Source organism: Heterocephalus glaber, unplaced genomic scaffold, assembly GCF_053883595.1.
Source record: "Heterocephalus glaber isolate CG9 unplaced genomic scaffold, H.glaber_assembly_v1.0 deba00001481, whole genome shotgun sequence".
In the NCBI taxonomy this organism is placed as follows: Eukaryota; Metazoa; Chordata; class Mammalia; order Rodentia; family Bathyergidae; genus Heterocephalus; species Heterocephalus glaber.
In genome coordinates, this window is record NW_028258317.1 from 1,141,249 (window position 1) to 1,168,863 (window position 27,615).

The 27,615-nt window shown below is 36.7% G+C and overlaps 1 protein-coding gene across 2 annotated transcripts in view; it reads left to right on the forward strand.

Annotated features, from left to right (window-relative positions):
- Positions 1–27,615, forward strand: part of Svep1 (sushi, von Willebrand factor type A, EGF and pentraxin domain containing 1) — a 235,937-nt gene that overhangs the window by 27,217 nt on the left and 181,105 nt on the right. For both annotated transcript variants that reach the window (XM_004848137.3, XM_021261140.2), the window contains exons 2-3: positions 1,401–1,656; positions 3,898–4,074. In XM_004848137.3, the coding sequence (XP_004848194.2) occupies positions 1,401–1,656; positions 3,898–4,074 (433 nt within the window). The remainder of the gene's footprint in view (positions 1–1,400; positions 1,657–3,897; positions 4,075–27,615) is intronic.

Below are 27,615 nucleotides of genomic sequence, written 5' to 3' on the forward strand. Positions count from 1 at the left end.
ATATTTGGAAGATGTCTTTTTGACATTTCGCACGTTATTCTGTCAGAAAAGTCATCATCTGTGCCTTTCTTCAGTGCATTCCCATCTCCACAGTTTTCCTTGATTTCACTTGGTTTTGGAGACAAACCACTGGCTTTCCAGTTATTTTCTGCAGTCATTTTAAGTTGATTTTCTTTAAATTAAGATTTAGCAGCTCTAGTTTTAGTTTGTAAACATTAACAAAATTCATCTAGGAATTACTGAATTATAATTGAGATCCATTAAGTATGTATTAATGGAGATTACTTTCTACAGATGGAAATCTTATCTGAGAGAATCTGGATCTTATTTTGGACCCCCCTAAAGTGTATAAGTCAAACTGTTTACAAGTCACAGTACTTTATTTTAATTTCAACAAAACACAGGATACATTGTTGCTATTCTTACCTGCATTCTGGAGTACCTGTAGTGTTTCTTGGATTATTGCCTAATAAACATGAATTCCTTTTTAAGAACGTGCTGGAAAATATACCTTGGCAATTCTTTACCTTTCCTACCCAATTCAAATGCAAAACCAAAACAGCAAATTGAATTACAGGGCCAGATTCACTATTGGAGTTCTCATGGCCTTGTGATATCACAAAGCATTAATGGCAATAAATAGAATCCCTATTTAAAAGGTCTCATTATTTTCTTCCATCTATAAGAACAGGATAGCATATGACATTGTAAACCGAGTTCACTTATCCTAAAATAATAAAGTGTTGGATTTAGTGAATTAATGTTCTCTCATGAAGGATGAAGATAGCCCAAACAGCTGATTTTATACTAATACTGGGTGGTCCAAAAGACATGAAATATTGAAGCAATTCCATGTTTTTGAAGGAGCAGTGGAAAAACAAATATAGGAAGCAAGTCAGCCATTATTAACTCTGGAAAGGACACATTCTGTTAATTCTTATAAGCCAAAAGATGGATTTTTAGTGAGACAAATAGATGATAGATAGATAGATGGATGGATAGGTGGATGGATGGATGGGTGGATGGATAGATGGATATGATTGGAAGTAGATACATTTTGGTTCTCAAAATGTGGGAAGCAAAAAGAGAACTTAATAATAGGTAACAATATTAATTTCAAAATAAATGGTGTAAACGCTTGGGCTCTATATTAATAACTTCCATAGAGACACCGATTCTAATGCTGTTGATGATACATTTTAAATGCTTTGAGGATTATTATGTCTCTGGGAGACACCCATCATAGATTTTAGTCTGTGTCCATTTCTATTTTATTCTCCCTGATCAGTGCTTCTGTTCCCAGGGGCTGTGAAGTGCCAATGGTCTGCCTTACATAGGAGGGAAGCACAGAGCAGGCAACACAATGAGAACTCAGACTAACTTGTCCTATTTCTTTACAGCAAATTCTTCACCATGCTAGAGAAAACTCAACAAAAGTTATCTTTCTCATTACTGATGGATACTCCAATGGAGGAGATCCCAGACCAGTTGCAGCATCACTGCGAGATCTGGGGGTGGAGATCTTCACTTTTGGCATATGGCAAGGAAACATTCGAGAACTGAATGACATGGCTTCCTCCCCAAAGGAGGAACATTGCTTCCTGCTCCACAGTTTTGAAGAATTTGAGGCTTTAGCTCGCCGAGCATTACATGAAGGTAATGAAACCTAATAATATAACAAAAGAACCTGGTCTCCTCTCTCACTTGCTTGAAGCCCACTGAAAAGTAATATCCAATCCTTACTAGAGTTTTGCTGAGCACGATGGCTGCATATGTTCTGTGTATCATGAGATATGCTGAACTTCATAGAGATAACATCCTGACCTCACAACAAGAGAATTTGTTTTGTTTTGTTTCTTAACAGCTGTGATAGATTTTCACTAGACTATCCATATGCTCCCATCTAGAACCATTAGAATCAATGGAATGAATTAAGGTGTGTTTTGAGGCCACACACAGAGTGGGAAGGCTTGACTTAGACCTCATTTACAGTTACCTGGTCAGATGAAGTAAACATTTAGAGACATGCATGGTGAATCTCAGTAGAATGCTTCCAGAAATACATATGAAGATATAGGGACAATAAATAACACGTTTCTCGCCCTGATAATTTTAGGATAAATATGCTTTTGCATAAGCTTAAGAGCATCAATCCTAAAAAGAAAGAAAAACAGTAAATGCATTCATTAGAGTTATTTATACAGTATTTATAAAGCTATTTAGTTATATACTTTAAATTAGATGAACTTTTCTATCACAGTATGGTTATGTGTCTTGGTAAGCCAGGAGAAAAGAATGCAGACTGCAATGAGACGATAGGTGTTCTGAGGATGTGGTAAATTAGGCTTGGTCCTTTCAAGTTTCCATGTGAAAGATTCAGTTCATGGAGGACACAGCAGCACAAGATGCCAAGCAATTCATAGTGTTCATAATATGCAGTTTAGCTCTATGGTAGTTCCAAGAGAAGAGTTAACAGTGGGTTACAAGGCTATAGCTATGGATATAGCAAAAAGGATTTAGCAGTTCTCAAAGGGAGGATGCTGGCAAAAGTTATTGGAGTCACGGATTCTAGTACAGTGGGGGGAATTTAGGGTTTGGGTTTCCATCGTACCACAGAGTTTTGGAAGGCTCCACATTTACTAAACTTAACTAATATATAGAATAAGTTTCCAGAGTTGGTAAAAAGAAACTCTGTTTTAACTGGAAAGACATGATCAGAGCAAAGGAAATGGGCCTCATTCCCCTCCTTCTATATTCTCTGAAGCTACTTTCATTTTGCATGAATCCACTTTTTGGTCTCAAGACTATTTCTGTCCACTGTCAGTAGAGATATGTTACAGAATGGTAGCTTTCCCCATATGTAATTTATCCACTTAGCTCTAGTTTAGATTTGAATGGTAGAGCCCCAGTCTTGACACCTAGGTTCTCTTGCCCCCTAAGTTGCTCTATTGCCAAATATACTTGTGGCTCTTTGTCTCAAGGCTAAGTCCTGAGGGCTCCTGTTGCAGATCTTTGACCTACAGCACAGTCTATTGGGTAAAGTTCCGATCGGGTGCCTGGTTGTGCTAGTCTCTTTCCCTTGGAGCTATAGTCTTCCCTTTAATCCCATTATTCAGAGTCCTAATGCAGAGCAGCAGATGTTCCATAATTGAGGCCATCACAAGTTTCCTCCCCAGGTATTTGATTGCAGTCCATGTCCTACTGACAGTTACCCACTTGAGCCCCTACAATGCGCCTATCCCGACATCTGGACCTAGAACCTACCATGGCTCAAATAATCAGAATGGTGTCTATTTCTGTGACATGTTTTAATATATTTAAAAAGAAGAGACAGATCAGATCCCATTTTATTATTTAATTTATTCAGTTCTATTCTTTAAGTTTTTAATCAAATAATCACAGAAATATTTAGACTTATTCTAAAGTCAGTAGCTCACAATCAACACCCTTATTCAGCAGTCAGGATTGTGGCTTTATTTCTAACTTGAACAAGGATTTTGGAAATGTGGTTACTGCTGCCTGACCTTGAATGCAGTCAGTGGAACATTGTAAGTTTGGAAGCAGGGGAATGACCTGAAGAACTGACTGTGTTACTTCCTGCTGCATCTGGCGATTCCTTCCTAAAGTACTTAACTTCTGCCTGACCCTGCATGACCTTGGGAACTTATGATGAGGTCCCAGACTGAAATAACTTAACTGGCTGAAACAAATTCCCAGAGTGTGGTAGTGCAAATAATACACATTTCTATTTGGGAATAGGAAATAGGGAACAGAGAGAAATTAGGTGGATGAGAAAAGATACTTTCTTCAGCTTGCAGTTACATTTAATGACTAGAGAATGTAACCTTCAACTGTTAATCATTTTATTAATTATCCTTTGTCATGCATTATTGGCAGATCTACCTTCTGGGAGTTTTATTCAAGAGGATATGTCACATTGCTCATATCTTTGTGAAGCTGGAAAAGACTGCTGTGACCTAATGGCAAGCTGTAAATGTGGGACACACACAGGTCAATTCGAATGCATCTGTGAAAAGGGCTATTACGGGAAAGGTCTACAATATGAATGCACAGGTGAGTCTGCAGTTGGTGTGTAACTATATCAGCTATCTGTTACTGTGCAACAAATGATCCCCAAACACAATGCCTTAAAATAATGTGTTTATTATTGCTAATGGGTCTGGGTCAGCTGGGCAGCTCTTACGGTCTCAGCTATCCTGGATCATGCATTTGCCATCAGCTATGGGTTGGATAAGCTGCTCTGCAGATCTCATCTGCATTCTCTTATGTGTTTTGGAATCAGCTAATAATAGGCTGCAATAAAATGGCTTTGTCTGGGACAATGAGGTTGTCCTTTATGTGGCCTGTGATGCCCCATCAGGCTAATCTGGGTCTTTTATTGTAATTAACCTGGCTAGCAAAACCTACCCTCTAGCTACTTTAGCCAAAATATGCCTCCATCTCTCCATGAGATTGAAGCCAGTGGGATCCCAGTCCTTTACCCACATAAAATTTATTGGTTTGTTCCCACCCCCAAAGCAACATTCACTTCATGATCTTTTGGCTCTTCACAATCCTCCACAAAAGGGCATCAGAAAGTGCTATCACTTCAAAATAGAATTTACTTCTCATCGTTTGCAATTTTGCCTTCTCTAAATTTTCTTCCAAGAAGACCTTTCTGTTTTATTACAGAAACATTCTTAGGATTCTTGTGTTCTATGTTGTAGTTTAGGAAATACCTAGAAGTAGTATGTGGTTTTTCTTTGTTGGATATTCGGTTGGATATTTTTGTATTGTTTATTCAGTTTTTACCCTAAAAAGTAACTTTTTACAAAATAGCTTACAGGATTTTCATGATTTGCTGCTTTGGAAAACCATATTCCCATGGAAATTAACACCCACCAGGAAAATACAGGGGCATTAGGTTTGCATTCTTTTGTACCATGAAGTTGCTCATTACTTGTTTCACATGAGCCTTGTTTTATTCTGGCACTTGATAGGTCAGCCTGCTCTGCTGGTTCTCCCCTCTGTATCCAGTATGTTTTCTGTCTTTTTTTCTCTCTTTTCTTTTCTCCTTCTCCTGGTGGGTCATTTTTTCTTGTGCCATTATTATACTCTCTTTTATTCTTTTTATCCCTCCTCTCACTTCCCTTCATTTATCCTCCCTCCCCTGGCTCTGATCCCAGTTGGCAGACACATCCTTACCAGGTCTGACATTCATGTTCACCCAGCAGAGTCACTCCTTTATTGGCTGGGCTCCCACTCTCATCCAGAAGGATTTCTCACTTAAGCAGAACAGAGGTGGGGAGGGGAATCAGCCCAACTGCCTCTGAGTTGGCAAAGTGCCCCCTCGTGTTTTTCCCTTCCCTTGACTCTTCCCACACTCTCATCAGAAACCCAGCTTGGCTCTCTCCAACACTCCTCCTATCCTAGCCCACCAAACACAGGCAGAAAATCTCATTTTCTTTGCTCCATGCTGCAGGCAGCATGTCTGCCTTCTGTGTGGTCTTGACCAGACCATTCCCCGCCAACAAGCTGCCATCATCACAGTGTGGCTACCTGGCAACCTCATCCACTTTGCTGCAGCCCCCATTGCTCCAAGACACTAGAATCTTGGATCCTGGGGGTACTCTGGAGGAACAGAGAAAATGGCACTTTATAAACCTCTGTTTACCCTCAGTTACCCAAGTAGCTTTGGCTGCCACCACTATTGCATTCCAAACTGAAAGGTACAGCAGGCCATAAAATGTAGGTGGTTGAGTAGGCCTGTCATTAAAATGTCAGTTGAGAGGATTGGCAGCCTTTTGTTGTTGTTTCTAGCCAAGAACACCATGCATGAAAGAATTAACTTATCCATGCCTTCTCATAAGTGAATAAGCCTCAGTTTAATACTTCCTGACATACAAAATTTAAATCCTAACAGTTGCATCGATATAAATGTTCATATTGTCATCTTCAGTATTTATTTCTAAGAAATTAGGAAAAATTGTATGGAGCTCCAAGATGTTTACTATGTGTTTGTGTAGTTGCAGGAGGCAGTGCTCATCACTGGCTTCTCTGGCATGCTAGAAGCTACGAAATGTCCTTCTTATGGCATAAAGCACTCATTATCAGACTTCTCTTTCCAAAAGCCAGAAAGAAATAGTAGCTGTAAGTCACCTAGTTCTGCAAATCTGTACTCAGTGAGCCTTTTAAGAATCCATTTGATCAACAAATGTTACTGAGAACCTTCTCCCTACTGAGCCCTGTGCAAGGTCCTACGTAGGCATTCAGCGGTAAACACAAAGATGCAGTCACATCCTTCTTGGGAATGACTGTCCAACAATACAAATCAACTTTGAAATTACAAACTGTGATATGTGCTATGAAATAAAAATGCCAGTGGTATGAAGAGTAGACTCTAGGAAAAGCTAAAGTAACCTCGAAGCCCAGAGCTGCAGGATGACTAGGCCATAGCTATTTTATTACTCAAGAAGAAGATGTCAGCATTTATTCTGAATAGTTGGAATGCTGAGTATTTATTCTTATTGTAGAAACAGTGCCTTTCAGAAGCATATCATCCATTTTTCCAAGCCAGAGATTATCTACTTTAAACTCCTTATTCTGCAAGAGGAAATTGAAGTCTCAGGAGGGATAAAATTTCACTCCAGTTGATATATCCAGCTATCAGCAGAAACCAGGGAGGATCCCCGGATGATTTTCCCTGAGTCCCTTGTTATTTCCAAGAGATCACTTAGTTTATTTTTCCTATATTTGAAAATAACTTTCTGAATACATTACTTGCCTGAGATTCTAGACACAGAACTGTGCTCAAAATGTTTAAAAACACCGAAAGATCTGGCTCAAATTCAACTCCTACCAATTACAAACTAAGTGGCTCTGGATAAATTCATTTCTTCTGATTCTAACTTTCTTCTGTTAAATGAACTTACTAATGGCATAGTTTTATATAGATACATACATATAAATATACATTTATCTCTATATATGTATATGGGTTTATATATGCATATGTATATGCTTGTGCACATGTGTGTACATAAATAGCTGGGTTAATTGAGAAAATGTAGAAAAGTATCGCTTTCTAGCTCCATTACTGGTATTTATTTCCTTACTTTCACCTTTATCAGTTATTTGGATAGCTGTGATGATAATGATAAGGTTAGTGATGATGATGACAGCAATAATAAAGTAATAACTTACAAGCATATATAATAGGTAATAGTAAATGATAATTACATGTGAAAAACTTGCTTTAATATTTGTACTAACTCTCTGGAGTATTGTTCATTTTTAGAGCTAAGGAAACTCAAAGTTTAGAAGTTTAAATAATGGAGGAATGCATAAGATCAAAATATATTCTATGCTGGTGGGGGTGTGGGGAGAAAGGAACTCCTCTCCATTGTTGGGGGGAGTGCAGACTGGTGCAACCACTGTGGAAATCAGTATGGAGATACCTCAAAGAACTAGGGCTAGAGGTCCCATTTGACCCAGCTATTCCCCTGCTGAGTATCTTCTCCAAAGAATTCAAAGAGTCATACCTCAGCAATATATGTGCACCCATGTTCATAGTGGCACAGTTTGTAATAGCTAAAGCTTGGAAGCAGCCCAAGTGCCCATCAACTGGAAACTGGATAAAGAAGATGTGGGTTTTTTATAAAATGGAGTACTGCTCAGCCATAAAGAACAAGAAACTAGAGACATTTATAGCTAAATGTATGCATATTGAGGCCATACTCTTAAGTGAAATAAATAGGACACACATGTGTAAACACCAAGTAGTTTCTCTAGTGTGAGAAACTGAAAGTGTAAATAAGAATTAAAATGATTAAAATTAATAATTGATAATCTGAAATAGGCAAAAGTCCAAAGGGGTAGGGGTGGTGGGAGGGGAAAGGGAAAGGAAAGAAGGGAAAGGAAAAATTATGAGAAAATTAAAAAAATGGAAATGAAGTCTATGTAAATAGGGAAGGGTCGAGGGGGTGAATAGTGCACAGGTAATGGGGAAAAAAATGAGAACCAAGATACATCATGTACAGGTACAAGCACCCAATGATAAATGTAAATGCATTGTGTACCTAAAATGTACCAATAAAAGAATTTAAGGAAAAAAATATTCTAAGCATTGAAACACAAACACATTGACAAAAAGAAAGTGTAAAGTTAGAAGGGAAAGTGGGGCAAGGTGCATGATGGGCATGTGTGAAACTGATCGAAGTGTATTACATACAGGAATAAAACTACAAACATGAAATGCATCAACCTACATAGCCAATATGCGCTAAAAAAAATGAGTAGGAAACACAACTTCAGTAAGCTATCCACAGTCATGCAGCTAGTCAAGTGTTGATATGAACCTAAGTTTCTAGCTCCAGGACCTACAGGCCAGCCAGAGAGCTAGACATTTAATAAATATATACTCACTATTATAAATATAATTTCTAATTCTAAACATTAGTTTGTTTCTAATAAGATCATCAATATTTGGCCATTTTCAACCTATAGGACAGCAGCTTCCTATGTTTCAACCTAGTGCTTGGAAGAAAAAGAGCAGAGTACATTACATAAAACAGAAATCTGGTTATGTCACATCCCTTTTTAACCTTTCTCAATTATGGCCCATTTATAGAATAAACTCTGGCTTGTTTCCCTGACATAGAGATTTTGCATGATTTGACCCCTCCTTTACCTTGCGCTAAGAGCTAGAACTATTTAGTTCCCTCTAACTGCTATGCTCTGTCATTCCTCAGATCTTGCTCCATGCTTCTTCTGACTTCTTTTCCTACCACATCCAACCATTCCTGTGTGTTGCTCCTTTATCAGACCGGTGACTCTGACAGGCAGTGACTTCTTGATCCATTTTGTATTTCCACTGCCTGCCTTCAGAGCCCATTCTAAATGCTAAAGAACAAGAATGTAGATAAGAAGTCAACTTTAATACCAGAATTTTCAGTGGATAAAAGCTCATTATTGAAATCTTAGGTAACTACATGGTTTCTGTGTCTGCTATGGGCACCACAGAATCCCTAGTACAAAAGCACATGGTAAAACAATTTTAAAAGTGCATTTGATTTATTTGAAAGCAGACTATTTACATTTGGTTAACCTTTGCCAGCAATAAATTAAGTACAACATCCAGTTGATTTACTAGAATAGTCATTTTAATGGGTAGATCATCTAATCAGTTGTGAATAGCCACTCTTATTAATCCTAGTAGTTGCAGCTGTTCTGGATTTTCTCTGAAGGGATTTGAGAGACACAGAGTTTAGAGACAATAGACATCTTGAGGACACTGCTCTAATGCAAAGACTGACTTCATTTCAGCAAGCTTGGAATGAGCAGATTGAAAATTATAGTTGGGAGCCAAGCATAAGGCTTAGGTAACTTGAGCCAAAGCTCCAGTTGTATTATTTTTCATCAGAGGAGGATACCCTGTAGAAATAAATACATTAAAATATTTATGTGGGACTATCTTCCTATATGTGTACATAAATGCATATAAATCTCCACCTCTGCCCCCCCCCACACCATCATGTCTAAACATTATATCATTTCTTTGGAAAGAGAGGGGCAATTGCTCTAGAAATTCTTGAATGGAAACCAAAATATTTGTAAATCTTGTTTTCTCTCTTAGCTGACCCCCCCCCATTCTCCAAAATACCTAATAATGGATATATAAGGTGTAAGGAATTTGTACAATGTCTTCCTCTTTGCTTTTTGTGAAAGAATGTTGACACTAGCTTCCATTATGTCAAAGATGAGGGTTTGTAACTGCTTTCTAAATAGGCTATTCCACTCAGTTTGCCTCTAAATGAGGTAGGTATTCAGCTCTAATGGTATACTTTCCAATCTAGCATGGTTTTATAACATGAAAACATACAGAATTAGATCATAGCTGTAAATCATCACAGAATCCGTGAAGTCCGTGTATTTATTGTATACCTTCAAAACACTCATAAAAATATATGTAGTAATCTAAAATTGATCTTAAGATTGTGATGAATTTCTGCTTATCATTGTAAAATCATTCAGCCACATTACAGGTGACTCTTTCCAATAACAGTGAGAAAGGACAAAGAAAAGACATTTCATATCTACTAAATCATAGCCTTCAACCAGTTTTGCTTATCTTATTTTTCCTTCCACCTAAAAATACTGAAAATCTCTGTGTTCTTAATTGATTTTTTAAGTGGCCACCTAAAAAGCTTTAGCAGAATTTTAAAATGTGGCAATTCTATAATTCTGTATTGACATTTTGAAACAAAACTATTAGGGCCAGGGTTGTAGGTTGTGGCTCAGAGGTGGAACACTTGCTTAGCGTGTGTGAAGCTCTGGGTTCAGTCCCCAGTTTTACAAAATACATGCACACACACACACACACACACACACACACACTCACACACATCAAAACAAAACACCACAGAACTACTATATCGTTTTAGAATGTACCCACTAAAATCTAAGTAATATAGCAAATTGGATTCCTCCCAGTATTCATTTGTGAACAAGCACCTTTTTAATGCAGAAATGTTGCATGGCTTCTACTTTCTTAGTTCTAGTGCACTTTTACCACATACTAATTCTGTTCTAGAGTAATGTTTTTTGCCCCAAAGCCTATTTTTCACAGCTTTTTGCTTCTCAGATACAAAAGTTGTGAATAAAAACTTAAAATTTTCTGATGACATCTGCCTCTAGATTAACTTATCACAGTTATTTGTATATGATTTGCATATATATATATGGCACCCCATCCCATCCCCTTTTTTTTGAGACTAGGTCTTGTTAAGTCACTAAATTGCCCAAGCTGGGCTTTAATTCATGATCCTCCTGCTTTAGCCTCCCAGAGTGCTGGGACTACTAGTATTTGCCACCATGCCTGGCTAAATATATTATCCATTTGATACATATTATCTTTGGAAGCTCATCTCTTAATGAGATGGATCATTGATTAGTGCATATTTCCATGGATTTGGATGATTCACTGTTAGATTAAGAGAACATATGGCATCTATTTCTCTTATTTTTATAGATTTTAGTACTGAAAACATTCCTCTTATAAATATATAAATGGGATATAGCAGAGTGTGTTAAGCTGATGTCACTCAATTGTTGGAGTTTCTCCTGCGTTACATGCCAAAAATAACCTCAGTTATCTGTCATCAGAAAAGTATTTTAAATGATCTATTAGCTGATAATTGCCTTGGGTCTTTTTTCAATTTTATTGAAATTGAAGAATTGGGAACCTTCTGACTTGGGAAGGCAGTTATTACCCAATCATTACCATTATTCCATTTTTCAGTTTCTGCAAAGCCATCTAAACTGAGACTTACTGGAAGACTACCTGTTAGTTTCAGTTATGTAAGATAAGTTCTAGAGATCTGCTGTGTAACGTTGTTCCTATGTAAAAAGAGCTTCTTAGAGGCTCTGCTTATAGTGCCTTGAATTAAATAATGTTTAAGGATGTCAAGATCTTGAATGGTGCTATAGGATTTTCACCTTGCAGCAGTAACGTTTAGTGAGACTTCAATAATACAAGAAGTACACATTTCTTTTGAAAAATGAAAGTCAAGCAATTGTTGAAAGATACCATAGACAATTTCTCATAGACAATCTAGTTGCATCTGAATCTTGAGGTTCTCAAAATAGGATCTCTTAAAATGATCCATGTCACATCCATATGCTACTGGAAAAGTATTTGTCTTAAATTCTTCCTTTGCAAAAGAAGCACCTCTTCATTGATGAAGAGGTGGAGCTCTTTGACCCTAAAGTTCACACTGTTCCTTATAATTCATCCACACTAGTCATTACACAGTTATGATCCATCAAATAAATGATCCAGAACTATTTTGCTGCTCTTTTCAGATTACATGTAAAATAAATGGATGCTTCTAAGTTGTAGCTTAGTGTCCCTCGTGTTTAGTTTCATTGTGTCCACATGGAGTTGAAATTCACTACATGTTAGACATTTAGCCAAGTTTGAATGATAGCCAATATTACCCACTTGAACATAGTAACCCAAGCTAGAGAGATTAAATTACAGCTGATCATTCCAAACTTATTGAAATCATGATATGCCTTGTAACATGCTAAGTGCCAGTGATGGTGAGATATATCTGATTCAGTTCATATGCAACTGTGTGTTCATACATAGTTATTGGTAGCAATTAGTGACAGAAATCCTGGTTCACTTACTCACTGTTCTTTGTTTTCCAGGCAATTTTTTTTTCTTCTATGTACCTTAGTTTCATAGTCTATAAAATAGGGTCAATAATAGTAAGATTGTTTAAAACATGAAATGAAATGTGTGTAAAAATGTGTGTAAAAAATGTGTGTTAAATTGTCTGCCATATTGTCAGTACTTGATTAATGTTATTTTGCCTACCAGTGGTGGTTCTTAACAAGGAATGATTTTTACCCTCCAGGGGACATTTAACCATATCTAGTGATAATTTTGGTTGTTAAAGCTAGAAAGTGGTATCCAGTGAATAGTGGCCAGCAGTGCTGGAAGACATCCCACAATATACCATGCAACCCCCAGTAAGTTTCAAATGCCAGTGTACTGAGTTTGAGAAACCCAGCTCTGAATTGGACGGATTAGATTCATATAGTAAAGTGAGAGTCAAACAATAGTACCATATCTTTTTTAAAGACAGTTTGAAAAAGAAAATCAACATCATGTGATCCTACCAGAGTTGAACTGTTGCTTGAGTATAACCATTGCACCACCTTCTGCTGTAGCCACTCTAAACTTCTTGCAGCTGCTTAGACACTTCAAGTCCTTTTTTTTTTTTTTTTTTTTTTTTTTGTACCGGGGATCTAACTTGGGTCCTTGTGCTTGTGAGGCAGGCAGCAGAATCACTGCTCTAAATCCCTGGCCCTTAAGTCCTTTTTCATGGCTAAATGCTTGTGCAGTTTTATTCCTTTTCCTGGAAACTTGTATGTCTTGTCTGTATGTTCAGTTTTTACCAGCTGTTCAAGATTTACAACAAATAAATTTCTCCAATGGAAACTTCACTCTCATCCCTTTATCCACAAATTTGTCATCATGGCACAGGTAGATCTAGATATTTTAATTCCCCTATATATCTTTTCTCTGTTCAGTTACTACATAGAATTACAATTTTTGACAGGTTTTTCTTGTCTAATATTCTGAGAATTCCTTTAAAACACGATTACTTTTTTCTAGCCTCTGCTGCACAGCACATAGACTTGGAGTGAATCTTAGTAAGTTTTTGGTGAATGAATGGATGAGTAAATAAATAAGATGAGTTGCATGTTTAGACACTAGAACACAGCATATGGAAACTCTGCTTGGTTCTCAACTTCCTGGGAATTTTCCATTCCTTTTATGGAGAAGCAAAGGTGAACAAGTCTACTGACCCTGAGAAGCACTGGCTTAGTATCAAAATGAGCCATCTGGAAGGCCCAATTCAACAATAGGAAGTGGCTAATCACACATTTATCTTTTTTTATGTTATCTAGTTACTGAGATTATTTCCAAATCTTTAACTAAAACCATGGTAGTGTGTTATTTTGCACACACGCACTTAAAGCTATTTGCATTTGCAGGTGGTTTAAGATAGTGTTTTACTTCACGTAATTGTGCAAGGCATAGCAATCAAGGTACTGTGGATTTTACTGTTTAAGCAATCATTAATAAACACATAAAGCAAATCATTAGTACCATATATAGCATCTTGTTAACAGTTGGAAATTTCTGTTAAGACTAGGCTTGGAAATGTCACAATATGTAAGCCATATATATAAAAATAAATCATGAACTGTAAAACAATTTATAAAAAAAAAGTACATATTAGGGCCGGGGATTTAGCTCAGTGGTTTTGCTGCCTGCTGAGCAAGTACAAGGACCCAAGTTCAATCCCTGGTACGAAAAGAAAAAAAAAAAAAAGTACATATTAGAAGTGAAAATTTTAAAGCAAAACCATAAAAATTAATAAAATAAGCCTACTCTATTTCATTATTTTGTGTTTAAAAACAGTTATTTTATTTCTTGCATGCTATATTATTGTCCACCTGGAAAATCCAAACGACTCTACTGAAAACCACTAGCATAAATAGAATAGGTTTGCAAGGTAGTAAGATAAATAAATTAAAATCAAGTTTTTCTATAAAGAAACATGTAAAGTATGACAAAATTCCATTAATATTGACAAGAAAAAGAGACAGTTCCTTAAAATAATTTGAAAAAGAATTGTGTGACTCTCATGAGGAGCTATAACATTTTATTAAAACTGATACAGTATGTGAATAAAATGCCAATTTATGAATTTCTCTTCATCATTGTTCTCAGGGTGTCTATAAAGCAATAACAGTTCCCCTGTTATTCTGGTATTCACTAGTCTCAAAAAAGCAGTTTCTCTATGTTGGATATTTCTGGATGTACCTTGAAATTTTGTGTTATTTTAAAATTATTTTTCATTATGGTTTCTCTTTTGAGATAATTATAAATTCATGTGAAGTGTTGAAAAACAAACTTCGGAAAGACCTTATATCCTTTTCCCAGTTTCTCCCAATGGTAACATCTTGCAAAGTTACAGTATGCTATCATAACCAGGATATATTGACATTGATATAGAATATCTTCACCCCGATTTTTGTTGCTCTTTTGGAGCGGCAGACACTTCCCTCTCATTTCTAGCCTGCGTCAAACATCAATCTGTTCTCTGTTTCCATATTTTTTTTTCATTTCAGTAATGTTATGTACATGGAAATATGTGGAATATAACATTATGAGGCAGGCTTTTTTCATTTGGCATAATTCTCTGGAGATTTTTCTAGTATGTTGCATGTGTCAGTATTCATTCCATTTCACTGCTGAGTCATATTTCATAACATCAACGCACTACTATTTAACCATTTGTCTGTAAAAAGACAACTGGATTGTTTCCAGTTTTGCTGTTTTGTGGAAAAATTGCTATACACACTTATGCATAGGTTTTTATGTGAACCTGGTCTTTATTTTCACTAGACTAAATGTCCAGCAGTGAAATTGTAGGTTGTTACAGTAATTGAATGGTTAGTCTTGAGAGAAACTGACAAAATGTTTCCAAAATGGTTCAAGTCTTTTACCTTTCTATCAGAAATGTGTGAGTTATTCAGTTTCTCTGCTTCCTTGGCAGCATATGCTATTGTCATTATTTTATTATAGTCATTCTGAATAATTCTGTTGGGATGTGCCATTTCAGTTTGACTTTGCATGCCTCTGGTGAATGGTGATTTTGAACATCTTTACATATTCTTATTCATCACTTGTGTTTTCTTCAGCTTTCTCAGGTCTTTGTATTCATTTGTTTGCTTTTTAATTTTTGTTTATAGGAGTTCTCCATGTATTCTATATAATGGCCTTGTATCATATATACGACTTTCAAATATTTTCCTTAATAAAAATTATTCATTAGTAATAATTTTCTTTAATAAATATTTTCTTAGGAATATTTTTTAAAAATCCTCTTAAGAGGGTCACTTACAGAGTAAATGCTTTTTAATTTAATTAAGGATATTTATCAAATTTTCCTTCTGTGGATTGTTCTTTTGGTGTCAGATCTAAGTTGGTGCCTAGTCCTGGTTGCTAAAGATTTTATCTTATGTCTGTGTGTAAAAGTAATAGAGTTTTGCATTTAAATTTAAATAAATATAAGTGATACATTATGACACATTATAACTGTGTATAAAGTATAAGACTTAGGTCAAAGTTAATTTTTCTACACATGGATGTTGAGTTTTTCCTCATTATTTCTTATTTTCTTATTTCTTATTTCTTCTGTTGAGTGCTTTTGCATCTTTTTTTTTTTTTTCTGGTGCTGGGAATCATACTCAGGGCCTTGTGCTTGCCAGGGAGGCACTGCACCACTGAGCTACATCCCTGGCCCTTTTGCATCTTTTTAAAAAATCAGTTGACTCATTAGTATAAGTGTATTTCAGTTGCATTTCTGTCACATTTATCAATTAATATCACATTGCTTGATTATTTAGCTATGATTACTTGTCGTTATACAATAAGTCTTGAAATCACTCCCATTTCATTCTTTTTTGTCAAAATTGTTGTAGTGACACTAGTTCCTTTGTTTTTTCATATAAATTTTAGAATAATTATTCATTTGCTAATATTTTGTTAAGAATTTTTATGTCTATATTCCTGAGAGGTATTGGTTTATCAGTTTGGGATATTTTTGTTGTTGTTTCTACTGTTGTTTTGGTTTGGTGTCGATTTTGTATTTGCCTGTATCTATGTATGTATGCATCTATCTATCTATCTAACTATCTATATCTATTCGTTGCATCTTGCAAGTTTGATAAAAGATGCAAGTTTGATAAAATGAATTGCAATATATTCTCACCTCTTCTGTTTCTTTAAAGAAATTACGTAAAAGTTATGTTAAATTTTTGTAGATATTTAGTAAATGTTTGTTAAAATTGTTCAGTGAGATATCTGGTTCCTAGATATCTCTTAGAGGGAAGGAGTTTTTTAAACTATGAAATCAATTTTGTTAAAGATACAGCTATTCAAATTATGTACAGTAAAACTTTGGTTTGCGAGCATAATTCATTCCAGAAGTATGCTTGTAATCCGAAGCATTTGTATATTGAAGTGAATATTCCCATGAGAAACTGGAGCCAGGGATGTAACTTAGTGGCACTGTGGCTGCTCACAAGTGCAAGGTCCTGAGTTTAATTCTAGGTATCAAGAAAGAAAGAATTGAAACTCAGGTGATACATTCCACAACCCCCAAATATTCATATAAAGATGATTACAATACTGTAATACAATATAAAATAATAAAGAAAATATAAAGAAAAATATGTTAACCTGAAGAAGTTACCTTTTAAAACATTCGTGACTAGTGTGATGGAGGTAAGATAGAGGAGGGTTATTGTGTAGGACAACTTTCACTATCACTAATGAAATCACTGCTATCTACTGCCTCAATGAAATCATTTTCTTTTCATGTAACTTTTAACAAAGAATCCATCCAATGACACTTGCTTTTGCCTCCTTCTGAGGATATTGCAGACATGTGACATTGCATTGTCATTAAATAGTTTCATCACTCACTACAGCTTTATTCGGGTGGTGTTTTCTCAAAATTTGGCGCTGATCCCCACGTTTTACACATCTCCCTAATCTTATTTGAAGTGAGGTGTTCCTTCACCTCTGCAAATGAAATTTCCTCCATAACCTCTTGCTGTTGGAAGGCAATCACCCACAATGCTAGAGAGAAGAGAGAGAGAAGGGGAAAGAGAAAAAGAGAGAGAGAGAGGAGAACCACTAGCTCAGTTGTGATCTTATGACATTTGGTGTCACATACTATTGTATTGCAAGACATCACTTGTTTATCAAGTTAAACTTTATTAGAAATGTTTGCTCGTCTTGTGGAACACTAGCAAAACAAGTTACTTGCAACCCAAAGTTTTACTCTATTTCATATTGAACAGATTGTGGTAATTTGTATTTTGGGGGACTTGGTCTGTCAAATGTATATGTAGGACTATTACATTTTTCATGTCTATGGATCTACTTCATTCCTGATATTGTTTGTTAATTTTATTGGTTTTTTCAAAACCCTTTACTTCATCAATTTCTTGTGTTTCTGTTTTTAATTTTATTGATTTCTGTTCTTATAGTATTTCCTTCCTTCTGTTTAATTTGCATTTATTTTGCTGTGCCTTTTCAAGTTTTGGGGGTTTTTGGGGGGTTTTTTTTGAGACAGGATCTCATTTTGTAGGGTAGGCTGGCCTCAAACTCACTATGTAGCCCAAGTGGACCTTGAACTCATGGTGTTCCTCCCTCCTCAGCCTCCCAAGTGCCGGGATTACAGGCCTGTGCCACCACGCCCAGCACAAGATTCTTGAGGTACAATTATATTGGTGATGTGAGCCTTTTCCTCTTTTCTGATGCATATATTTAGTGCTTTGAATTTCCTTTTCAATCTACTTTATTGGGCATTAACTTAATCACTCTTCCTTTCCTTTTAACTCCATGTTACATCTGCTTTCATCATTTTGATTTATATCTTCCTATGTTATTAGATTTAAGGTGAGTTTTTTGTAGACAGCATATGCATAGTCAATCATTTTTAAAATCTATTTTACCAATCTCTTTGACTTGATTTATTTAGATTACATTTAATGTAATTATTGATATATTAAGGTGTAAGTGTGCCATTTAATTTTTGGATTTTTTTCTGTCTGTAATCTTTTGTTTTTCTTTGTCTTTTTTGCTTTTCTGTGGTTGATTTGAAAAGTTTTAAAAATTTTATTTTGACTTACGCATCGATTTTGACTGTATGTATATATGAGCCTCAATCTCCTGGTGGTATCATTTCACAATTAAAGCAAAGTATAGAAATCTTACCTCTATTTCCCTTTCCCATTTGCAATGAAACTCTCATAAATACTTTATTTACATGCGTTTAGAACCATCTAAGAGAGCTATAGTTTTTGCTTTAAACACCAAATAGAACATATGGGAGAAAGGGCAAAATATAATGTTTTTATTCATATTTTTATTCATTTTATTGGTACATTTTAGGTATACATTAACATTCATCACTGGAAATTTGCACCTTTATATAATCTCTCTTGATTCTTCTTTTTCCCCATTACCCTGCCCTCCCTTCAACCCCTCCATCCCTCCCTATTTACAAAGACTTTGTTTCCATTTTTTCATTTTGTCATATTGATTCCATATTTATATTTTTATTTACCACGCATTTTCTTTCTTCTTGATATCCCAAGGTTCCTTATTTTAATATTTTCATTCTGTTTTGAAAACTTCCTTAAACAATTCTTTTAGGGCAGGTCTTCAGTGGCAAATTCTCTGTTTTCCCTTATCTGATTATGTCTTTTTGTGTGTGTGTGTGTGTGTGTGTTAAATTCTTTTATTGGTACATTGTAGGTATACAACACAATTACATTTCTCATTGGGAATTGTACCTTTATATAATGCATCTTGGTTTTTATTTTTTCCCCATTCCTAGCCCTCCCTTCACGCCCTCCACCCTTCCCTATTTACAAAGACTTTATTTCCATTTTTTCCATTTCTCATCATTTTTTCCTTTCCCTTCTTTCCTTTCCCCTGTGCCTCCCACTAACCCTACCCCTTTGGACCTTTTCTTCCTATTTTACATTATTGATTATTTACTATAATAATTGGTACATTTTAGGTATACAATATAATGACATTCATCATTGGAAATTTGCACCTTTACATAGTCTCTCTTGGTTCTTGTTTTCCACCCTTGCCCAGCCCTCCCTTCAACCCCTCCAGCCCTCCCTATTGACAAAGATTTTGTTCCTATTTTTCCATCTTCTCATATTAATCGCATTCCCTTCTATCCTTTCCCCTAGCCCTCCCACTTCCTTCCCCTTTGCCCCTTTTCTTCCTATTCCACATTATCTATTATACATTTAGTCCTTATTTACACTTTCAGTTTCTCATACCAGAGAAACTATTCGGTATTTACACATCTGTGTACTATTTATTTCACTTAAGAGTATTGCCTCAATGTGCATCCACTTAGCTATAAATGTCTCTAATTTCTAATTTTTTATGGCTGAGTAGTACTCCATTTTATAAAAAAAACACATTTTCTTTATCCAGTCTCCAGTTGATGGGCATTTGGGCTGTTTCCAAGTTTTAGCTATTACAAACTGCGCTGCTATGAACATGGGTGCACATATATCACTGTGGTATGATTCTTTGAATTCTTTGGGGAAGATCCCCAGCAGTGGAATAGTGGGGTCAAATGGGATTTCCAGTCCTAGTTCTTTGAGGTATCTCCATACTGATTTCCACAGTGCTTGCACCAGTCTACACTCCGACCAGCAGTGGAGCAGGAATCCCTCTTTCCCCACAGCCCCAGCAGCATTTGTTATTGGTGGATTTCATGATAGCAGCCATTCTTTCTGGAGTGAAGTGGAATCTCAGCCTTATTTTCATTTGCATCTCTCAAATGACCAGTGATGTTGAACATTTTTTCATGTATTTATTTGCTATTTCTACTTCTTTGTCTGAGAAATGTCTGTTCATTTCAGATGCCCATTTTTGCATTGGGTCTTTAAATTTGGGAGGTCTGATCTTTTTAAGTTCTTTATAGATTCGAGAGAGTAGACCTTTGTCTGAGGAAGAGCAGGTGACGATTTTTTCCCACATTGTGGGTTGTCTCTTCACACTGCTGGTGGTTTCTCTTGCTGTGCAGAAGCTTTTTAATAAGAAGAGATCCCATTTGTTGATTGTTTGGGCTAGTTCACGGGCAACTGAAGTTTTGTTCATAAAATCTTTTCCTACCCCGATGTCTTCAAGGGTTCTACCTAACCTCTGTTCCAACTAGTTCAGAATTTCTATTTGAATATTTAGATCTTTAATCCATTTTTATTTTAGTTTAGTGCATGGTGAGAGATACAGGTCTAGTTTTAATCTTTGGCAAGTTGAAGCCGAATTTTTCCAGCACCATTTATTAAAGAGGCTATCTTTCCTCCAGTGAGAGTGTTTGGCTCCTTTGTCGAAGATGAGATGGCTGAGTGTGTCTGGCATTGTTTCTGCATCTTCTAATCTGTTCCACTGGTCCTCAAGCCTATTTCTATGCCAGTACCATGCTGTTTTTATCACAGTAGCTTTGTAGTATAGTTTCAGGTTGGGGATTGTGATAGCCCCTGCCATGTCTCTGTTACCTAGAATTGCTTTTGCTATTCTGGGTCGTTTCTTGTTCCAAACGAATTTTTGGATTATTTTCTCAAGGTCTATGAAGTATGCTGCTGGGATCTCAATTGGAACTGCATTAAATCTATATAGCAGATTTGGAAGGATGGCCATTTTCACTCTATTAATCCTTCCTACCCAGGATTAGGGGATGTCTGTCCATTTTCTGATATCATCTTCAATCTCTCTTTTCAGAGTGCCATAGTTTTCAGGGAAGAAGTCTTTGATTTCTTTCATTAGGATGATTCCTAGGTATTTCAGTATTTTGGATGCTATTGTGAAAGGAATTATTTGCCCTATTTCTCTCTCAGTGAGTCTGTCATTGGTGTAGAGGCAAGCTATTGATTTTTGTGTGTTGACCTTGTAACCAGCTACTTGACTGAATTTGGTTATTAAGTCTAGAAGACTTTTGGTGGAGTTCTTGGGGTCTTCTATATAGAGTATCATGTCATTTGCAAATAATGACAATTTGACTTCTTCATTTCCTATCTTTGTTCTTTTTATTTCTTTCTCTTGTCTAGTTGCCATGGCTTATGTTTCCAGAACTATATTGAACAAGAGTGGTGATAGTGGACATCCTTGTCTTGTTCCTGATTTGAGTGTGAAGGATTTCAGTTTTTGACCATTTAGTATGATATTGGCTGTTGGTTTTTCTTAGATGGCTTCTATCAGTTTGAGGTGGAGACCATCTGTTCCAATTTTTTGTAGGGTTTTTATCATAAATGCATGTTGGATTTTGTCAAATGCATTTTCTGCATCTATGGAGATAATCATCTGGTTTTTGTCCTTGGCTCTATTGATATAGTGTATTACATTAATTGATTTTCGTATATTGAACCATCCCTGCATCCCTGGGATGAATCCCACTTGATCAGGGTGCATGATCTTGATGATCCTCTGCATTCTGTTTGCCAATATCTTATTAAGGATTTTTGCATCTATGTTCATTAGTGAGATTGGCCTATAGCTCTCTTTTTCAGTTGGGTCTTTCTCTGCTTTGGGGATGAAGGTGATGCTTGCTTCCAGGAATGAATTTGGGAGTATTGCTTCCCTTTCAATTTCATTGAAGAGTTTCAACAGTAGTGGCAGTAGTTCCTCTCTAAATGTCTTGTAGAATTCAGCAGTGAAGCCATCAGGGCCCAGGCTTTTCTTAGGTGATAAGTTTTTAATTACATTTTCAATTTCATTGGTTGATATTGGGTTGTTCAGAATTTTTAGGTCTTCTTCCTTCAACTTTGGTAATTCATATGTATCTAGGAATCTGTCCATTTCTTCTGTGTTGTCCATGTTATTGGTGTATAGGTTCTGGAAGTAGGTATTGATGATCCTCTGGATTTCTGCTGGGTCTGTTGTAGTTTCACCCTTTTCATTCCTAATTGCATGGATTTGGGCCTTTTCTTTCCTTTTTCTGACAAGGTTGACTAAAGGTTTATCAATTTTGTTGATTCTTTCAAAGAACCAACTCTTGGCTTCATTGATTTTTTGTATCATTCTCTTAGTCTCCATTGCATTGATTTCTCCTCTGATTTTTATAATTTCTTCCCTTGTATGAGCTTTGGGGTTGTCCTGCTCTTCTTTTTCTTGAAGCTTGAGGTTCAGCATGAGGTTGTTTAATTGGGCTCGTTGTGTTTTCCTAATATGCGTATTCACTGCAAGAATTTCCCTTGTAAGACTGCTTTCATTGTGTCCCATAGATTCCAATATGTTGTATTGTCATTGTCATTTAATTAAAGGAACTGTCTGATTTCTTCTTTAATTTCCTCTGTGACCCATTGGTTATTCAGAAGTGTGGTGTTCAATTTCCACATGTTTATGAAATTTTTTGAGTTTCTTTTGCTATGGATCTCCAATTTCATTGTGCTATGGTCTGATAATATACAGGGGATAACTTCAATTCCTTTGCACTTACTTAAACCTGTTCTATGTGTGAGTATGTGTTCTATTTTGGAGAATGACCCATGTGCAGCTGAGAAGAATGTGTATTCTGATTTTGTGGGGTGGAAGACTCTGTAAACGTCTGTTAAGTTCATTTGTTCAAGAGTTCAATTGAGTTCTAGTATTTCATTACTTATTTTTTGTCTAGTTGATCTATCTATTTGTGACAATGGGGTGTTGAGGTCCCCCACTACAATTGTATTAGTGCATATATGGTTTTTCATGTCCATTAGTATTTGTTTTATATAGTTGGGTGCACTAGTGTTTGGTGCATAGATATTTATGATTGTCATCTCTTCCTCTTGGATTCTTCCCTTTACAAGGATGTAGTGTCCTTCTTCGTCTCTCTTAATTAGGGTAGGTTTGAAATCTACTTGATCTGCCAAGAGGATAGCTACTCCTGCTTTTTTTCGGGTTCCTGTCGCCTGCAGTATTGTTTTCCACCCTTTAACTTTCAGTCTATGAGTTTCCTTTTGAATTAAGTGTGTTTCTTGTATGCAGCATATTGTTAGATTTTGCTTCTTGACCCATTCTGCCAGTCTATTTCTTTTGATTGGTGAATTGAGACCATTAACATTGATGGTTATAACTGAAACGTATTGACTTGTCATTGCCATGACTTTTTCTTTTTGTTGGGTTCTCCCCCTTTACATTTAATTTCTTGTCATGCCAGATGGGTTCATTCTGCTTTGCTTCCTGGGATTGTGATCCTCAATGTCTGTTCCTAGGCTATTGTGTAAAATTCTTTGGAGTGCTGGTTTGGTATTCACGAAGTTCCTAAAGTGCTCTTTGTCATGAAAGTATCTTATTTCTCCATCCATTTTGAAAGACAGTTTTGCAGGGTACATCAATCTGGGTTGGAGGCTGTTTTCTTTTAGGGCTTGGAATATGTCACTCCAAGCTCTTCTTGCCTTGATGGTTTGTGTTGAGAAGTCTGCTGTGATTGTGATGGGCTTTCCTTTGTATGTGATTTGTTTCTTTTCTCTGACTGCTTGGAGAACTTTATTCTTCTCTTGTGTTTCTGGAATCTTAACAATTATATGCCTATGTGTAGATTTTTTTTGATCCAGGCTATTTGGATTCCTATATGCCTCACTTATCTGTATGGCAAGCTCTTTTCCCCTACTTGGGAAGTTTTCTGCCATTATTTCTGTGAAGAGATTTTTTATGTCATCTGCACTCTCTCCTGTTTCTTCATTGAGCCCAATCAGTCTTATGTTATTCTTTTTTCATCATCTAGCAGCTGCTGTTTTGATTTCTCATGTTCCCGTATAATTTTGAAGCAATTTTTCTTTTCCTGGTCACTAATTGTAATCTTATTTTCTATATCTGAAATTCTGTCCTCACACTGGCTCATTCTGCTGTGTAGACTTTCAATGGAGTTTTTCATGTCCTGGAAATCTATTTGCATCTGTTTTATGGATTCCATTTGTTTCTTATGTTGGGATTCCATCATGTTCCTCAGGTCCTCTCTAGATTTATTAATCATGTCTTGCACTAAGGGCACAATTTCTCCTGTTATCTGAGAAATTATTTCTGATTTCATTTTTTCCAGATCCCCTTTTGTTGACAGTTCAGTGGGTCCAGGTCATTGATTATCAGAGGATTCCATCTCATTTCCCTTTGGGGCTGCTGTAGGTGATCTGGAAGTCTGGTTTTGAGACTTATTTATGTGTTTTCTCATTTCGACTGGGGCGGGGGGCTGTTAGCACCTGCACGGATTACCTCCTCTGAGTTGGGTGAGGTGGGACAGGGGCCGGGAGCAGCAGTAGGGATGGTGACCCAAAAGCCCTTTCCTGTGGGCTGGGACCAGCCGGAGTGATGGTGACCGGGAAGCCCCTTCCTCTGGACCAGGAGCAGTGGGATGGTGGCTCAGAAGCCCCTCCCTCTGGGCCGGGAACAGTGGGTCTCAGTACCTTGGTCTGGTGGTCTGGTGTCCTCTGCGCCTTGGTAATGTGGAATCAGGTGGCTGCCTGTGTGCAGCGGGCTGATTTGGTGTCTTCCTCGCGACTGGGGACCTCGGCAGGGTGTGGGCAGACCTGCCTGTCTGCAGTGGGGTGATTCGGAGTCTTTTGCAGTGGCGTGATTTGGGGTCTTCCTCATGACTCAGGACCTCGGTAGGGCCTGCACAGACCTGCCTGTCTGCAGTGGGCTGATTTAGTGTCTTCGGCGTGACTCAGGATCTTGGTAGGGCATGCACAGACCTCTATCTGATTATGTCTTAATTCCTCCTCAATTCCTGATGGACATTGTCACTGAGAAGAGGATTCTGGGTTGATAGTTCTTTTCTTTCAGCAACTGAAAAATATATTGTCACTTCTGGCCTCCATTGTTTTTCCTGAGAAATTGTTTCTCTCTTATAATTTTTTCTTTATAGTTTTCTAAGTGGGTTTTTTTTTCCGCTGCATTTTCCTCTGGCTAATTTCCAGATCTCTTTCTTTGTCTTTAATTTTCAAAAGTTTACTTGTGGTTTCCTTTGGCATGAATTTCTTTGGCTTGAACTCATTTTGAGGTTCACTTGGCTACTTGAATTTGTAGATTTATATCTCCCGTCAATATTGGGCTATTTCAGCCATATTTCTTCAAATACTTTTTCAGTCCCATCTCCTTTTTCCTTCTTTCCAAACTCTGGTATTATGCATTTAGAACTTTTGTCATAGTTCCCCACATTTCTGAGCTTCTATTTGTTTATTTTAGTCTATTTTCTCTGTGTTGTTCAGATTTGATCATTACCATCATTCTGTCTTTCAGTTCACTGATATATTTTCCTCTGTATCCCTATTCTGCTGTTGTACTCATTCAATTAGTTTTTTATTTTGTGTGTTTGTTTTGTGCTCTTTTCAGTAATTATCCTTTATTCAATTCTAAAATATACTTTTTGTTTTTATTTATCCTTTCTAACTTTTTTCATTTGTTTCAAAAGTATTTGCAGTGCACCTTGAATCATTTTTCAAGGCTGCTAAGAAAATTTGTCAGATATGGTAATTCTAGTATCTCTAGCATCTCTGTTTTGCTGCCTTGTTGATGGCCCTTTTTCATTCAGTTGAGGATTTTCCTGGTTTGTGGCATGACCTGTAATTTTCAACAGAAACCAGGACATTTTCATGCTATATTTCATGGATCTGGGTCCCATTTAATCCTTCTGTTTTAGCAGGCTTAATGTGACACCATGCCACCAAGAGGAGGGGACTTAAGAATACTTCTTGTTCTATCCAGCTAACAGTAGAACCTAGACTCCTCAAGATTTTATCTCTGTTGGCACTGTTGGATGGGGGACTTCATTACTGCTGGGTAAACATGGAAGTTCTGGCTGCTCACTAGGCCTCCACAAGAGGCCAACCCATCTGTAATAGGAGTTCATTACTATTGCTCCTTCTAACAGCACATGGACCTTTTCAGTGCTTAGTGTTAGTGAATGTGCTGATTCTCCAAGAAACCTCCTTGGACACCAGTGAGGATGGGAAAGGGCTCTTCTTACTTCTAGATGAATGGTGGAAGTGAGGTACAACCCTTACTTTGTGGTCTCTATTGGGACTTCATCTTCTCCAATACCACCCTGGCAGAAATCTTGGGCTGTCTTGCTAGAAGAACATCCAAGAGTGAAGATCTAAGATTCCCACTTCGCTGTTGCTGTTGTGAATGGAGTTGGGGCATGATTTTTTCTGTAGTACTTGGCTAAAGTAGAGGAGTAGAGCATCATTGTCCAAAAGTGTCATATCTTCCTGGACTTCTCTTTTCCTCATCCTTTAACTAGACAGAGCACATTTTGTTGAGTGTATTGATTTGTTTTTGCCAGTGCCCATTGATGTTTTGGGGTTGCAAGCTTTTTCAACTTCAAAAGTGAAATATATCAGGAAATAGAAAACCTGAGGAGCTTACCTGCATGTTGCTTTATGAATCTTGAGTTTCCTACTTGGTCTCAAATCTTATTGCACACTTCAGAGTTATTTTATGTTTAGTTTGATGCATGATGTCTAGTATTTTTAGTTGTACTTGGGAGGAGAATTAAAAATGGATCTACTGAATCTTCCCATAAATAAATGCTTGTTGTGTGTACTAGTTCCTCTCTGTTGGCAGATTTTTCCATTTTCATTATATCAGTTCAACAGGTTACATGTATTCTTTATGGGCTGGCTTAATTTGGGAGACCCATTGTTGAAGTATAAAGGCATTATCTTTTCCCATATCTCATACTGGATGATGACTTTTTTTCTGCTGAAACCAAAGTGAATTGAAAAAAGTGGTTACTAGTTAATAAAGAAAGGATTACATGTTTTAGAAACAGCCCTAAAACAAAATCAATCAAGGAAAAATAAAACATATTAAATTTCCTAGATTGTCCTTATGTACAGAAATACATGGGAGTGAGTGAATAAAACCATGTGTTTGAAAATGAAATGTTGTTGTCCTCCAAAACCATTCTCCAGACTACATCAAGAGTGATCTGATTACTCTCCCCAATTTAAAACCTTGTCATTGTTCCCCATTGTTTCTCTGAAAAACTTCAAGATCTTGAATGTGGCTTACCCAATCTTTTCTTTTTATTTTTCTTTTATTGGTACATTTTAGGTATACAATACATTTACATTTATCATTGGGTGCTTGTAACTATACATAATGTATCTTAGTTCTACTTTTTTTCCCCATTACCTGTGGGCCCTTCACACCCTCCACCCTTCCCTATTTACATAGATTTCATTTCCATGTTTTTTTCTTTTCTCATAATTTTTCCTTTCCCTTCTTTACGTTCCCTTTCCCCTCTCACCACCCCTACACCTTTAGACCTTTTCCTATTTCAAATTATCAACTACTCATTTTAATCACTTTAATCCTTATTTACACTTTCAGTTTCTCACACTAGAGAACCTATTCGGTATTTACACATGTGGCCTATTTATTTCACTTAAGAGTATGGCCTCAATATGCATCCATTTAGCTATAAATGACTCTAGTTTCTCACT